Source organism: Urocampus carinirostris, chromosome 13 (genome assembly GCF_059441175.1).
Source record: "Urocampus carinirostris isolate Australia breed hairy pipefish chromosome 13, RoL_Ucar_1.0, whole genome shotgun sequence".
Taxonomy (NCBI): Eukaryota; Metazoa; Chordata; class Actinopteri; order Syngnathiformes; family Syngnathidae; genus Urocampus; species Urocampus carinirostris.
In genome coordinates this window covers 33,178,899-33,191,035 of record NC_142361.1, presented here as the reverse complement: position 1 = coordinate 33,191,035, position 12,137 = coordinate 33,178,899, and the positions used below count along the sequence as shown (strand labels likewise).

At 41.2% G+C, this 12,137-nt stretch overlaps 1 protein-coding gene across 1 annotated transcript; it reads right to left on the bottom strand.

Moving 5' to 3' along the window:
• Positions 1 to 2,622: 2,622 nt before the first annotated feature.
• Positions 2,623 to 11,651, bottom strand: LOC148354377 (RING finger protein 122-like). Its single transcript, XM_088351806.1, has 7 exons — positions 11,512 to 11,651; positions 10,832 to 11,423; positions 8,362 to 8,518; positions 5,398 to 5,440; positions 5,262 to 5,303; positions 5,005 to 5,087; positions 2,623 to 3,032 (listed from the first exon to the last, which is right to left on the bottom strand). The coding sequence occupies exons 2-7, from the start codon at positions 10,854 to 10,856 to the stop codon at positions 2,912 to 2,914; spliced, it is 471 nt and encodes a 156-aa protein (XP_088207932.1). The 5' UTR covers positions 10,857 to 11,423; positions 11,512 to 11,651; the 3' UTR covers positions 2,623 to 2,911.
• Between the last annotated feature and the right edge of the window lie 486 nt (positions 11,652 to 12,137).

The following is a 12,137-nucleotide window of genomic DNA, read 5'->3' as shown; positions in this document are numbered from 1 at the left end:
ACCGCTCGCTTCATTTGCAACGAAAAAAAACGATACCGAGATAGAGGCTACCGCGGCGAACTCGTTTGACTTGATTGGTTTGCCGTTTTGTGATAGTCGGTGTTTACCAGATGGTACCCATAATTGACAAATTTGTGTTTCTTCTACGTCGTACACGTCTTAAATTGCATAATAAACTTACTCTGTACGCAAAAACGTACAGGTTGACAGGTATGACTTTCCATTCTCATCCTCCTCGACCTCCTTGACACATTTAGCCATCCAACCCTTCTGAGCAGACTCTCTTCACTTGGTCTACCCAACACCCCTCTCCAATGGTTTCGATCGTACCTCTCTGGCTGCACTCAATTCATTCAACTCAAGTCCTTTTCCTCTGACCCCTCTCCAGTCTCCTCAGGTGTGCCCCCAAGCTCTGTCCTGGGGCCCCTCCTCTTTATAACCTACCTTCTCGGCCATATCTTCAGGAAATTCAATATTTCCTTCCACTTCTTTGTAGATGACACCCAGCTCTACCTTTCCTGCAAACCCAACTCAATTCTCCCACCACCTGACCTCAACTCTTGCTTTTCAGAAATAAAATCATGATTCACCGTCATCTTCCTAAAACTGAACAGCATTAAAACGGAACTACTTCTCATTGGCACCAAATCCCCCTTCTTTAAAGTTGACTCCTCTCTTTCTGTAGACAATTCCTCAGTTTTTCACTCCCCCTCTGGTCAAGAGTAAGGGTGTCATCCTCAATAGCACACTCTCCTATAAATAACCTCACCTGGTCAGTCTACTTTCACCCATTCTCCATCAACCATCTCCCCCCCCTCCGTCACCCCACACACAACAGCCATCCTCGTCCATAGCCTTGTCACCTGACGCGTCGATTACTGTAATTCCCTCTTCTACGGCTTACCTCAAAAGTCCCTCCATGAACTTCAGCTGGTCCATAACTGCTGCACGCATCATCACCAAAACCCCCTCTCGCCATCACATCACCCCTGTCCTTCAGCAACTCCAATGGCTCCAAATCTACCATAGAATCAACTACAAAACCCTACAAGGCCATTCATAACCTTGCCCCTCCCTACCATTCCAACCTCCTTCACACTGCCACGCCATCCCGCACCCACAGATCATCTTCCTCCCTCCATCTTACTATACCTGCTGCCCGCCTCACCTCTATGGGGAGCAGAGCTTTCAGTCGCTCTGCCCCCCAGCTCTGGAACTCATTGCCGCCTGACCTCCAAAATTCTGCGACCCTGTCCACCTTCAAATCCAGACTCAAATCTCACCTATTCTTGACCATATGCCTCACATACCACCCCCTTTTAACTGTACTGTGTTTATATTTGATATTTATTTTTTTGCTTGTTTTATTCTTCATTTATTGTTGTGTCCTACTCATATGTACAGCGACCTTGGGTGTCCTGAAAGGCGCTTCAAAATACAATGTATTATTATTATTATTATTATTATCATTACAGCTATACAAAAAATTTTGACTTGACAAGTTCAAGTTGATTAACCTTTTTTGGGGTTGTTCCTAAAAAAAAACACATTTTAATGCATTATCAATAAAATCGGTCAAAAATAGACCATTGCTCAATTTGATCAACCTTCTGAGGCCGTTTAAGTCAAGTCAAGTCATGTTTATTTGTATAGCCCTTAATCACAAAGAGCCTCAAAGGGCTGCACAGGCCACAGATTATTGCAAACCACAGACTGTTATGACACCATCCCCTGATCTAAAGCCTACACATGGGCAAGGAAAAACTCGGCTTTAATCGGCGGAGGTCACTCCCGGGCCGCGCGACGGAGCGAGTTCGGCGGACGCGGCGTAACTCTAATAAGGATAAGTGGTGCAGATAATGAGATGAGATGTCTTTTTTTCTTTTTTTTTTTTTTTTTTTTTGAAGGTGCACCGCTACTTCGCAGATTTTCACTTATCGCGGGTGGTTTTGGTCCCCATTTTCCGCGATAACCGAGGTCTTACTGTACGTCCACTTGATGTTGCCAAAGCCAGGTGGCGCTCACAAAGACACTGTACTTGAATTTATTTCTCTCTCTCTCTCTTTTCCACCCCTTTTCAACCACTCTCTGTCTCGGTCTTCACTCTCTGTGTCTCTTTTTCTCTTACTTTGTTGTTCTTTGTCTCTTTCTCTCTGTGTCTTTTTAACTTATTTTGCTTTAACTTCCTTTTTTCCTTTTCTCTTCCTCCCCTTCCTGCTTTCTTTTCTTGTTTCTCTCCTTCTGTCTTTCGATATCTCTTTGGATTTCTTTCTTCCTCTCCCTTTCTTTCCCCTTCTCTCACAACTTCTCTTTTGATCTCTTTTCTTTCTAATGTTCTCTCCCTCTCTCTCTTTCGTTGTCCTGTCCTCTCTCCTTTTCCCGCCCTCTTTCTCTTATTTCTTTATCTCTCTTTTTCTTTCTATTTAATCTACTAGTCCGGCCCCGGACAGAATTTTTGTTGTATCGTGTGGCCCCCGAGTTCAAATGAGTTTGACACCCCTGCTTTAAACAATAGGGAATGTGACGAAGTAATACAAATGGGTCCTGGTCACCCAATCCCAGTTTTCAGGGTTCATGTTTTACTAATGCATGCAAATATATATTTATGCCAAGAGCAGCAAATGTTAAGCAAATGTACACTTTTATTTGACGTTTGTACTTTACAAATTCAGGAGACAAATAAGCACACAATTGTGTAACATATGCAGTGAACTCGATACGACTATGCCATGTTTGCAAAACGTAACATTCGTACTTCATTTTTATAAACAGAAACTACAAAACGCATTCTTATTTGAGTAAATTTTTTCCCCATAGGAATTGTCTTAAAAAATGTACTTGAACTATTGTCTGGTGTTTGGCGAAAGGGTTGTTTATACACTAAAGTTGAACAGTTGTGCATCAGTCCCTGTCAGACCTCCATGAGGCCTTGTGGCTGCTCGGCAGCTTGTGGTAGACCGGGCTGGAGGCGGCATATTGGCTTGTTGCACATGGGGCAGACACTTCGGATTTCTAACCATTTCAGTAGACATCTGGAAACAACAAAAGGAAAATTTAGAACTATTATCAGTATTATGCTATAAAGCAGGGATTGGCAACCAGTGGCACGCGAGCGCATGGCAAAATTGTAGGAGAAAATGCAGGTTCGATATCTTTTAAGTCTTCTTACGTGATTTATAAAGTACACCGGGGCTTGCCATGAGGGGGAGCTCTTTATTTCGTCATCCCAAAGAAACTCAGAGAACTCCAGACATAACAACGCTTTTATAGCTTCAGTTTGAGTACAACCCAAAAGGCGGCCCTCGTCCTCAGTAACAACAAGGAAGATGCTGTCGTACCCTTATTAGGACATGTTGTTCGCCTCAGTTTGCTCAGAGAGTCCTTGAAGGTCCCAAGGACCTTCCCGAAATGATGTCAACATTCTGTCACACTGTAAGCAAGTCTTTCTACATTTCTTTCTAAATGTATGTAACTCTATTCTACAAATGCAAGTCTATTTTCCACAACAAAATAATAATGTTTTTTTTCATGCGCATTTTAGGTGAAATTCAGACATTTTCAGACGCGCGCTGTGTTATTTAGAGGCTTTACGGTAGCGCCCCTCCTCTGCTCCGTGTGTGAGCGTGTTTGCGCCACGCCTCGCAGAGGAGGAAAGATCTGTGTTTTAACCCACCCACAGATACACCAGCGCGCGATAAATGAACGAATCACAACAGCTCCTCCAGTGAAAAAATCTTGTTCTTTTCAGCCAGCGTGGACAGATGACTGAGGCTTTGTGCAAAAAAAAATGACCGTGCTGTTTGTGCATTATGCCTTGAGAGTATTGTACCTCGCACGTCAAGTGTTAAGCGTCATTACGAGACGAAACATGAACATGCATTCAAGGACGAGTCTGGAAAGGCGTAGACATTAAAACGCGTTCAGGTACGGCAAACAAACACAGACCCTGAAAACATTTGTCACTGATACAAACGCCACCACGGAAGCAAACTATCACATTGCTCACTGCATGGCAAAGCACGGAAAACCATTTACTGATGGCGAATATTTTAAAGGTGTTTTTGTGCGTGTGTGTGTGTGTTTCAAGTTTTCGAAAATAAGATTTTATTGATGAATGGTATGGTAGCTGTCCATATCAATTGATTTTGATTGTAGTTCATTGTTGATGAAGAATAGTTGAAGTCCTGGATGTCGACAGGCCTTTCCACATGTTGCTCACAGTCATTTTTTAGTTTGTTGATCAACAAGAATAGTGGAAGATAAATTGGTCAGTTATACAATTTCAATGTATATCCATGTTGTATATTTGGACTGGTGTAAAATGACAGTTCTGTTGGATATAAAAAAATTGTTGTGCGAGTCATTAATCTTGGTGTGGCACTGATTTACAAGGACATTTAAAAGTGGCACTCCAAACTGAAAAGATTGCTGACCCCTACTATAAAGCATATCTGTTTTACTCATGGCCCGGGACACACCCATTGTAGCTGTATTTGCTGACAACCATTAATCAACCAGAGAACATTGAGGAAACACAACCTGTTGGTATTCTACTTAAAATAAAAGTCACGGATGTGCTGTCCGTTAATTACAACATTTTACAAAGAGCAACTAGGTGTCTTTGCAGAAGTTTCAAGACACTTTAGCTTCTTTCTATAATAATAGCTATGAAATTCAACATCTAAGTTCCTGTAATCAGGTAAACATTTTCTAAAAAAAGAAAAAAAAAAGAAAAATATTTTTATTAATAATTTAATTAGTTTTTCTATGCTATTGTTGCCACTTTCCATTCTGTATGAGCTTCCTCAATTTAAATAAACTGTAGTGGAAATGAATCCAATTGTGGTCTTGATTTTTTTTTTACAAATGGAAAGTTGATAAACACGAGATTAAATTGAATTTTAGTGAAGAAAAGAAATTTTAAGGAAAGAAAGCCCTCTTCCTCTCCTCTCCCGTCCTCTCCTCTCATGTTAAATACTGATTCCTAGTCAGCCCGTAACTTACTTCTTATGAAAAGCATGTGAACATGGACACACTCCAAGCTCATCCCGGTTACGAAACTCTTCTAAACACACTGCACATGTTTGCTGCAGGGGAAAAAAAAATCAGATTTGAGTTTCCTTATATCATAACATTGAGTTGGTATTATGACATGCAATTGATCTAAAAACCAAGTGCAGCTTAATGGGACGCTATGGCAACACATTTTAAATTCTGCACTCATTTTTTTCCTGTGCATTTGTTACAAGCGCTGAACTCACACCAAGGAGGCTCAGTTTCTTCCCTGGTCCTTTCAAAACAACCTGTAGGAAAGAAGTAAAATCCAAATGTGTTATATATACATAATCGAAGAAGATAATAATGTGATTTAGTGGTTCAGTTATACTACTATCTTACCTCATTATAACCAAAGTGGTCTCTTGCGCTTTGTCGCCTGAGCCTGTGGAATACAATGACATTTTTTATGCGACTTGTTGCAATCATCTGTGGTCTGTGCAGCCCTTTGAGACTCCTTGTGATTAAGGGTGTCACAATTAAACATGACTTGACTTTCCTCATATTAAGGTTTTTAAGTTTTTCCTTGCCATCGTGTAGGTTTTAGATCAGGAGATTGTGCTTTAATAGTCTGTAGTTTGCAATAATCTGTGGTCTCTGCAGCCCTTTGAGACTCCTTGTGATTGAGGGCGTCACAAATAAACATGACTTGAGTTGACTGTCCTCATGTTGAGGTTTTTGAGTTTTTCCATGCCCTCATGAAGGTTTTAGATCAGGGGATGGTGTCATAATAGTCTGTAGTATGTAGTCTGTGAAGCCCTTTGAGACACCTTGTCATTAAGGGCGTCACAAATAAACTTGACTCGACTTTCCTCATGCTAAAGTTTTTGAGTTTTTTCCTTGCACTCATGTAGGTTTTAGATCAGGGGAGGGTGTCAAAATAATCTGTGGTTTGAAATAATCTGTGGTCTGTGCAGCCCTTTGAGACTCCTTGTGATTAAGGGTGTCACAATTAAACAGGACTTGACTTGACTGTCCTCATGATGAGGTTTTTGAGTTTTTCCTTGCCCTCATGTAGGTTTTAGATCAGAGATTGTGTCATAATAGTCTGAGGTTTGCAATAATCTGTGGTCCGTGCAGCCTTTTGAGACTCCTTGTGATTAAGGGAGTCACAAATAAACATGACTTGACTGTCCTCATGTTGAGGTTTTTTAATTTTTCCTTGCCCTTATGTAGGCTTTAGATCATGGGATGGTGTCATTCATAACAGTCTGTAGTTTGCAATAGTCTGTGGTCTGTTCAGCCCTTTGAGACTTCTTGTGATTAAGGGCATCAAAATTAAACATGACTTGACTTTCCTCATATTGAGGTTTTCCTTGCCCTCGTGTAGGTTTTAGATCAGGGCATGATCTGTAGTCTGCAATAGTCTGTGGTCTGTGCAGCCCTTTGAGACTCCTCGTCATTGAGGGTGTCACAAATAAACATGGCTTGACTTTCCGCATGCTTAAGTTTTTGAGTTTTTCCTTGCCCTCATGTAGGTTTTAGATCAAGGGATGGTGTAATAATAATCCCTAGTTTGCAATAGTCTGTGGTCTGTGCAGCCCTTTGAGAATCCTTCTGATTAGTGCTATACAAATAAACATGACTTGACTTGACTATATTTAGCAATCAATAGCCATGAGAATGATATAACATGAACTCTTTGCATGCATTTCGGTCATTGTCACTGCATGTAGGCTTCCCTTTAAAAACAGCAGCCATAGTCTTTTAAAAAGTCTTGGAATTCACATTCATGTCACAGCCTGCCCATCAAAGCTCACCTCATGAGACACTTTTCAGAGTAGCCACCCAAAGAAAAAAGAAAAAAAAAGCTGTGAGAATAGATGTTAGAACTGCAAGTTTGGTGCTAGATATTTTGGGTTTCAGCGTGCAAATAAGCATTTCATCTTCTCGTTCTGGTGGCCTGAGTGTAAAAGATTACATAACTTTTTTTTCCCGAAATATTTTTCCCATAATATTTGCCTGGGAGGAAAAGGACTTTCCATCAAGGAGAGACTTCTAGAACAAAAAACAATCCCCTCAAACCAATAATATCAAAAATTCATATTCATCATAAAATAAAAATCCCATTCTAGAGAAAGACCTCTCCGAGTGAGACAGTTCTAGAAATAGAATGAAATGCTGTAATTAATTATGTTTTATCCTAAGACAGTTACAGTACAGGGTATCGCTGATATTCATAGCTTTGAAAAATACCCTATTTTCCGCACCATAAGGCGCACCGGGTTATAGGGCGCACCCCCAAAAAATAGTTTTTGGTCCTATATTTTCCATACATAAGGCGCACCGGATTATAAGGCGCTACAATGGGAACGTCGACAAGTCAGATAGTTCAGTCCAACTTATTACCCCCTTAACATTCCCAAAGCTTGCAAAGACGCAAATACGTGTCGAGAACACGTGCGGATGCGGTGTCCGTACGATGTCACTCAAATGCATCGTTCCATCATTCGGAAGGTGAAAGTCTTGGGATTCAAGAAATGCCAACCATTCCTTAGTTTCCATTTTATTTTTTGCTGGCAACTGTGTGGACAGCAAAGTAAGAATTTTATTGTGCAGGGAAACGGGGTTCTTTGCTGTGCATATGACAATAAACACTTTGAATTGAATTTAGTTTAAAAATAGACTCATCAGAGAAACATCAAGATCGTTCTAAAAAAGATACCGGGAAAATATAAAGTCGCATAGCTCACCTAAGTTCTCTTGCAGCCATCACGTTCAATAATGATACGTAACCATGGTCTTCTTACAACCGTGAGTGTCGTAAATCCAGGAGAGTCAAATATTTACAAAAACAGAATAGTAAATGTTTTCTCTATGTCGTAGTGCAACCCAACATGTGATTCACATTCATCTTTTTCGGCCAATTGCAGGCTTTGTTTCGCCCCTTTAGCCTATGCGAGCCTGTAAATGATAAAAAGGATCTGCCCCCTTTACCTTCGAATAACTTTAGCCAATACTGACTGATTCAAATGATGATTGACACATTGGTTAGGAAATGAAACGCCGGTATATAAATCCCAGCATACGCCGCGGACGACTTCGCCTTCGGGGGAAAATCGAGTCGGCGGCTGCTTGCCTTAGTTGCAAGACTTAATATTGATCCATATATAAGGCGCACTGTATTATAAGGCGCATGGTCAGCTTTTGAAAAAATAAAGGCTTTTAGGTGCGCCTTATAGTGCGGAAAATACGGTACTGTGCGCTAAAAATAATACTCTGTATCAGTACTTGCCCTTTTGTACCCAAATCTTACTTTGAAATCAGTGTGAAGGTTACCAATCACAAGTGGCTAGCGTCTCTTACCTGAACAGGTAACAGCAAAAGATGAGGCTAAGCATAAGGATAAAAAGCCCGACGCCCAGAATGATGACAAATGCATTGAGCGGCAAATGGAATAGGTGTTCGGATGTCATCTTGCAGGAAGGGTCCGAGTTTTGCAATGCAAGGTCGCAGCGACACCCTGAAAATTTTGAGAAATCAAGTATACTGAATAATCACAACAAATAAATACACACGTATCAACAATTCTGGCACCGAATCCATATTTTAAAAAACACTCAATCCAATTTCTCATTCATCTACTGGTCTGCAGAAGCATTCTGCCAGGCTCTGTGAACAGCCCTAAATTTATCAGCCTTAGATACAAAACAACCTATAAATATAAGGCAATTTTTTTTTACAGTTATTTAATTGTAGAATTTCATCCAAGATGTGTTTTCAACTATATGAAATGTTTAAAATTAACCCAGTAATGGTTATTTTTTTCGTTATATCACAGGTGATGGTACCGAATGTTTGGAAATTTGCACTAGTGAACATGGCATCAGTTTGCAGTCATATTTTTTAAAATATATTATTGCTAATTTTGTTTAAAAAAATAAAAGTAGTTACTATTCGTGATATTTTTTGTCCATCCATCCATCCATCATCTGCATCGCTTATCCTCAGTAGGGTCACGAGGGTGCTGGAGCCCATCCCGGCTATCTTCAGGCAGGGCAGTGATTAGCGCATGTGCGGCACAGTTCTGAGGTCATGAGATTGAACCTCCTGTGTGGAGTTTGCATGTTCTCCCCGTGCTTGCGTGGGTTTCACCCGGGAACTTTTTTCCCACATTCCAAAAACATGCCTGTTAGGTTAATTGGCCAGTCCAAATTGTCCCTAGGTGTGAATGAGCAAGCCAATTGTCTATCTCTGTGTGTCCTGTGATTGGCTGGCAACTAGTTCAGGGTGTCCCCTGCCCACTGCCCGAAAATAACTGGGATGGGCTCCAGCACCATCCGCGACCCTACTGAGGATAAGCGGTGCAGATGATGGATGGATGGAATTATCATGATATTTTTTGTCAATCCATCCATCATCTGCATCGCTTATCATCAGTAGGGTCACGAGGGTGCTGGAGCCCATCCCAGCTATCTTCGAGCAGTGGGCAGGGGATATCATGAACTGGTTGCCAGCCAATAACAGGACACACAGAGACAGACAATTCGCTCGCTCATTCACACCTACAATTTGGACCGAAATTCAACCTAACATGCATGTCATGCATGGCGGCTGGGTCATTAGCACGCAGCCCCATAGTGGGGAGGAGGTCCAGGGATCAAATCCAGCTATTGCATCCTCCCCGTACGCAGTTTGCATGTTCTCCACATGCCTGTGTAGGAATCCTCCGGCCATTCCTGTTGCCCTCTTCATTCCAAAAACATCCAAATTGTCCCCGAGTGTGAATGAGCGAGTGAGTTTTCTCTGTGTGCCCTGCGACTGGCTGGCAACCAGTTCAGGGTGTCCCCTGCCCACTGCCTGAAGATTGCTGGGATGGGCTCCACCACCCCCGCGACCCAACTGAAGATAAGCGGTGTGAAAATGGATGGCTAATGTCTTATGTAAAAAATGTAATTCGACCTGGTGAATTAAATTTGACATTTTATGCTTTTATATTAATACCAATTTTTGGGGAAGGAATACTAATACTAGTTTTTCCTTGCCCTCATGTAGGTTTTAGATCAGGGGATGGTGCCATAATAGTCTGTGGTTTGCAATCATCTGTGGTCTGTGCAGCCCTTTGAGAATCCTTGTGATTAAGGGCGCCACAAATAAACATGACTTGACTGTCCTTATGTTGAGGTTTTTGAGTTTTTCCTTGCCCTCATGTAGGTTTTAGATCAGGGGATGGTGTCATAATAGTCTGTGGTTTGTAATAATCTGTGGTCTGTGCAGCCCTTTGAGACTCTTTGTGATTAAGGGTTATACAAATAAACATGACTTGACTTGAAAAATAATGTTTTTATGGGTTTAAATGAATAATGCTTTGTGCAAATTACCATTTTTTATCTATTCATTTGTTTTAATATTTCAAAACATGCCCATGGGTGTGTACTTATCTGGTTTTCACGATTTAAATTTCTTAGACTTTGCAAGAGATGAGGCGATATAACTCCTGATGTTTACTTTTCATTTTATTTGTATTATTGCATAAACTATATAAAAGGGACACTGCATGTTATTTTACCACTAGATGTTGCTGTATTCTGTAGTGCAACCGAAAACGGGTGCTACAAAAGACATTGAAGTATGCAACAATGAAGATTCAAAGTGACCAAACCACATTTTTTTTCTAATATTTTTGCCCAGCCTTTTACCAGGTTTTTGTTAAGGGGGGATACCCGTAGCAGCAAGATAGTGGTCAATCGTGTAGGTGAGCTTCATGTTCTGTAAAATACATGCCCTGACCTACTAGCAGTAAAAACAGTAACAATACAGTAATATAATAACTCACCGTTACACCACTGGAAAGGTTGCATCAAATATTATAGATGTAGAGATATCAAAAATCTGAAAATGATTTGCACACAAAAAAAATAGAATTCCAAACATAGAATTCTTATCGTCCAGAAGATAAGCAGTTTCTCAGGAGGTCCTCATCGGTGTAACAATCTGCTTATTTGTTCTCCAATTAAATAACTGTGACGGTGATGAATCACCCAAAAATGTGACATCCTCCGAAATGAATCAAATCTTCTGCGTCACATTGGGTTGAAGGCACAAGAGAAAGATGAAAATGTCTGATTAAAAAAAAAAAACTTGACTCCTGTTCTTGGAAGCTTAAGCGTTTTGCTTCGTCTCCCACTCAAAACATCATCACGAGGCGTTTTCCCTCCCTTCGTTCTTTCTTCTCCTCTTTGCCGTGGTTCTGTCCTGTTTTAGATATCCAGGTCGCTTTCCTCCTCCAATTATGGAGATAGGAAGGAAAAGGACGCGGATGGCAGCTGCAGGGCCAGTCAAGCGAGGAACCTCGATGTTCTTGAGGGAAGCAGATCTTCATCTCCTAGCTCACCTGCATTCCTGGTGTGAATTCTCAACAAAAGAGGCTGTGTAACACACAGGCACATAGCAAATACTTTAAACTCCATATTCCCTCAATTGAGGTCTTCCTCTCCCGATTGTGCTCATACTCACCACCCTGGTTTCTTCTCTTCACTCGGTGCGTGTGGAGCTCTCAGTTTGTAAACAGATCCACGCTCATGTGATTCGCCGTGTGCGTTGCAGACTAGCAGATCTGCTTTCACTCCCCTTCCCCCTTCGCTTCTACTCCCGCCTACCCCCTTTTTAGGTTTTTCCTTCCACCTCCCCCTGCTTCTTTTCTCCTCCTTCCCAGCATGGTGCAGCAGGACACGATCTAAACGCTTTCAATAGATCAGTTGCATGTTTGCAAATCGTGGGAACATCTTGAGAAAGCCACCCAAACTGTAATCACAGTTAAAGCCTGTTTCTCACCCAGTGGTTCCTAACCTTGATGCAACTACCAAACTTCCTCTAGTTTCATAGTTGCATACTGTTAGGAATTTTATATTAAAATGTACCGTTTACCAAATGGTTCAAATTAGTTATCTGACTCCATTAACCAAACAACCTACATTCACCTAACAATGTGTGTAGCGACCCTCTTTCATGCACGACACAAGGTTTCACAGTCTCTGGGTTTATTGCCTGCATTCAGTAAACAAAACAATACAAAAATCAGGGGCATCTGTTCACGACTGCAATTATCTTCAGCGCTTACAAATTCACTTAAACTACAGCAA

Bases quoted from the DNA above. Each gene is read 5' to 3' on its own strand.
- LOC148354377 (XM_088351806.1), bottom strand. From the start codon at position 10,856: ATGCAACCTTTCCAGTGGTGTAACG. The intron at 5,304-5,397 runs GTAAGATAGTAG...TCTTTCCTACAG, and splicing joins ACCACTTTGGTTATAATGAG to GTTGTTTTGAAAGGACCAGG. The intron at 5,088-5,261 runs GTGAGTTCAGCG...TTTCCCCTGCAG, and splicing joins AGAAACTGAGCCTCCTTGGT to CAAACATGTGCAGTGTGTTT.